The following is a 3,080-nucleotide window of genomic DNA, read 5'->3' as shown; positions in this document are numbered from 1 at the left end:
AATTTTCCACAAAAAAAATGAATAGTAAGAGTGTAAGACTATATATAAATTTTAAGGTTTTCTTTATGGGATTTCACATTTTCTACCACTAAACCAATATGGGAAAGAATTTGGGTTAGGTGCGTCTCAGACTCTCAGGCTAAGTTGAAAGGGCCATTTATTACTTGAACAAATATAAAGTATTACATTGACAATCGCATTGCATACATGCCATGATGAGCAACAAGGAGAGGATATGAATTTGTGATAAACTCATAAAAGCCATACATTAAAAAGATTAAAATAGACCCAATTAACTAAATAAAAAGTAGTGGAGAGTTGGTCCTAAAACCAAAGATCAAAGCATGCTTCTTCAGTTCAATGAAATGCATCCACTGCTCAGCATTATCCTTTCCAATTCAAGATGTATGACCCCCCTGTTCTCCACCATCATAAAGCAATCACAAACTAATTAACATGAATTTATGGAAGAGAATAAAATATATCATCATATTATAAGATTATTTTCTCGGTTACTAAAATATTAGTATATGTATTTTTTTATACTACTAATGATATTTCCTCACTCTTTTGGTAAAGAATTAATCTATTTTGGACAGTTTGACTGCTCATTCCGACAAGTGTTGTTTCCACGAATCGAACCTTTAACATTTTGGTCATTCTGAGATCTGGCGGGTCTTACATACTAGACCAATAGCTTGTTGGTGCATATGTTATGTTTGATCATTTTCTACAAATATATTTTTAAAAACTAAAAAAATAGGACTCATATCATAATTTTAGTGGTTAGAGGGTATAATTTATCTCTATTGTATTCTCCTTGTTAAAAAGAAAAAATGTTATGTGATAAAGTCTGGAATTTATATTTTTATTTTGACAATTTTCTAACAACAAAAAAAATGTACATGAGTAAGTTAATTAACTTACTTTGTTGGGATGCTGAAATTCAGGAACTTGTTGGAGAGTTGCTGTGGTGCACAGTTCCTGCAGGTAGGTATTTCCTAATGTGAGGTCTAGCGAACCTTTCATACAAGAAAGCAGCACCTTTGGTCTGAGGCAAAACTAGCCATGCCACCAACAATAGTTTCGCAGTGTACCAAATTGGTATCCTACAAAATTTAATTAATGTTTTACTACATACAATTACATATTACATAAAATAAAATTCACCTCTTTTATTTGAAAGAACCATTTCAAACTTACCACTCCAAAATGGGTTGGAGAACCATTTCCACAAGTGTGAGAAATGAATAAATAATCCAATAAGCAAGCCACTGCTCATCATCTAATTTTGATGTGCTTTCTATAGCTACCACAGATGCATACCTATAATAATAAATAAATTCATAATTTATTGCTATAATATGTATATAAATATTTATACTATAATATATATTCATGATACTCACAAAGGGTATAATAACGTTAACAACGGCCTGCAAAAATGAAATATACAACATCTGAATTAGTAATTATGCACATAACATATCTAAAGTGAAGAATGAAAGAAGAAAAAAGGGGAATAAGAATATAAGAAAAATGCATACCCAGCAAGGGAATGAAATTGAGTCATCAAGAGCCAAAACTTGCCCATGTCTGTGTCTTAATTTCGGGAATGAAGGAATGAAACGCGTACTGAATATGAATCAGGATTGAGCAAAGATTAAAAGAGAAAGAGCAAAGTAGGAAAAGAGAGTTAGAAAAGCAAACAATGTTGGAACATTGAATTGGAGGAAGGGAGAGTTACTTCTTATAAGGGCTATGTCTGAATCTGATTATGGAATGTGTAAAATGGAAGCAATCATAATCACGTGAGAGAGAAAGAGAGAGGAGAGGATAGTATCAGATTCTACATGTCACGCTTAATTAAAGTTTAGCACTTAGTACCATGATCTTATTTAATATCAATATTATTTCAACATTATTTTTATAGAGAATGATATATCTTTTTATAATTCATTTTAGAAAGTAAATATTATAGTAAGATATTTTAGTATTAGAATATATCTTTAGTCTATTGTTATATAAATTAGAATTTGGAGTCCTAAGGTGGAGGGGTCCAAGGACTTAACATGAATCAAGTTATCCTATCAGTTTTATTCATAACAAATTTAATAAAAAATAGAATTATAAAGTAATTTAATAATAAGGAAGAATGAGTTGAATGAATAAAGTTGAAAGTTATAATTTAACTTACAATAAATACAAACTTGATGGAAAAATAAATAAATGAGTTAATTACACCGACACCTCTAACTTTTAGTGAAATTACACAAACCTCTCCTCAATTTTTTACACCTATACAAACCTCCCCTAATTTTTATACTTGCATTACATTGACCATCATTGCATGAGAAATAAGTGTCATCTTTTAAACAGAAAATGTGATAAATGCAATTAAGTTAAACAAATCATGGTATACTGTTGAGGAAACATCCAAATAATATACAAATCAATGTATCTTTATTATTTTTGTTAGAAAATGCATCAACAATTCTAAAGAGATGTTGTTTAAATCACTCTTATACTATATCGTAACGAACCAAAAATAATAAAGAGGTATCGACTCATATATTATTTGGACTTGTATTCATGGTATACCATGTTTTGTTTAACTTAATTGCATTTATAACATTTTTTGTTCAAAAAATCACACTTATTTTTCATACAAGAGTGGTCAGTGTAATAAAAGTATAAAAAATTAGGGGTTTGTGTATTTTCGCTAAAACTCATGGGTGTTAGTGTATTTTCGCTAAAACTCATGGGTGTTAGTGTAATTTACTCTAAATAAATTAGAACTCTCTGCCCAAAGTAGACGCCACGTGTGCACGCTTCTCAACGCAAGTTTGTCGGTATACACGTCGGCTTGTCTCATGATAGCATTACCGACATATTTTCTCTTTTATCTCTTTTCGTGTGTTTTGTGGAACCACATACATAAAGGTACATGAAAACTCTTAATTTAATATCAAATGCATGCTCTATAATTTTACTCTTTTAAATCTTCCACAACCAATTTTTTGTTAGTAAACAAAAAGAATAAATAAAAGTAAAACAATTGATAATGCAAAATGTCATGT

General features: G+C 30.1%; 1 protein-coding gene across 5 annotated transcripts; it reads right to left on the bottom strand.

Annotated features, from left to right (window-relative positions):
* On the bottom strand, positions 253 to 1,866 carry LOC109358059 (HVA22-like protein e). Of its 5 annotated transcripts, XM_019602144.1 has the most exons (7): positions 1,689 to 1,865; positions 1,548 to 1,652; positions 1,410 to 1,436; positions 1,204 to 1,326; positions 924 to 1,109; positions 606 to 607; positions 253 to 416 (listed from the first exon to the last, which is right to left on the bottom strand). In XM_019602144.1, exons 2-5 carry the CDS (start codon positions 1,592 to 1,594, stop codon positions 947 to 949), a joined length of 360 nt encoding a protein of 119 aa, XP_019457689.1. In that variant the 5' UTR covers positions 1,595 to 1,652; positions 1,689 to 1,865; the 3' UTR covers positions 253 to 416; positions 606 to 607; positions 924 to 946. The 5 variants fall into 5 exon arrangements, with proteins under 5 accessions (XP_019457689.1, XP_019457704.1, XP_019457697.1 ...); XM_019602159.1 differs by lacking the exon at positions 606 to 607 and having other exon boundaries at positions 253 to 415; positions 928 to 1,109; positions 1,548 to 1,635; positions 1,748 to 1,866; XM_019602152.1 differs by lacking the exon at positions 606 to 607 and having other exon boundaries at positions 253 to 447; positions 928 to 1,109.

Source organism: Lupinus angustifolius, chromosome LG01, assembly GCF_001865875.1.
Source record: "Lupinus angustifolius cultivar Tanjil chromosome LG01, LupAngTanjil_v1.0, whole genome shotgun sequence".
In the NCBI taxonomy this organism is placed as follows: Eukaryota; Viridiplantae; Streptophyta; class Magnoliopsida; order Fabales; family Fabaceae; genus Lupinus; species Lupinus angustifolius.
Note: the sequence above shows the minus strand (reverse complement) of the source record. Positions and strands in the feature narration are given on the sequence as shown.

Bases quoted from the DNA above. Each gene is read 5' to 3' on its own strand.
- LOC109358059 (XM_019602159.1), bottom strand. From the start codon at position 1,594: ATGGGCAAGTTTTGGCTCTTGATGACTCAATTTCATTCCCTTGCTGG. The intron at 1,437-1,547 runs GTATGCATTTTT...TCATTTTTGCAG, and splicing joins CAATTTCATTCCCTTGCTGG to GCCGTTGTTAACGTTATTAT. The intron at 1,327-1,409 runs GTGAGTATCATG...TTATTATTATAG, and splicing joins TTAACGTTATTATACCCTTT to GTATGCATCTGTGGTAGCTA.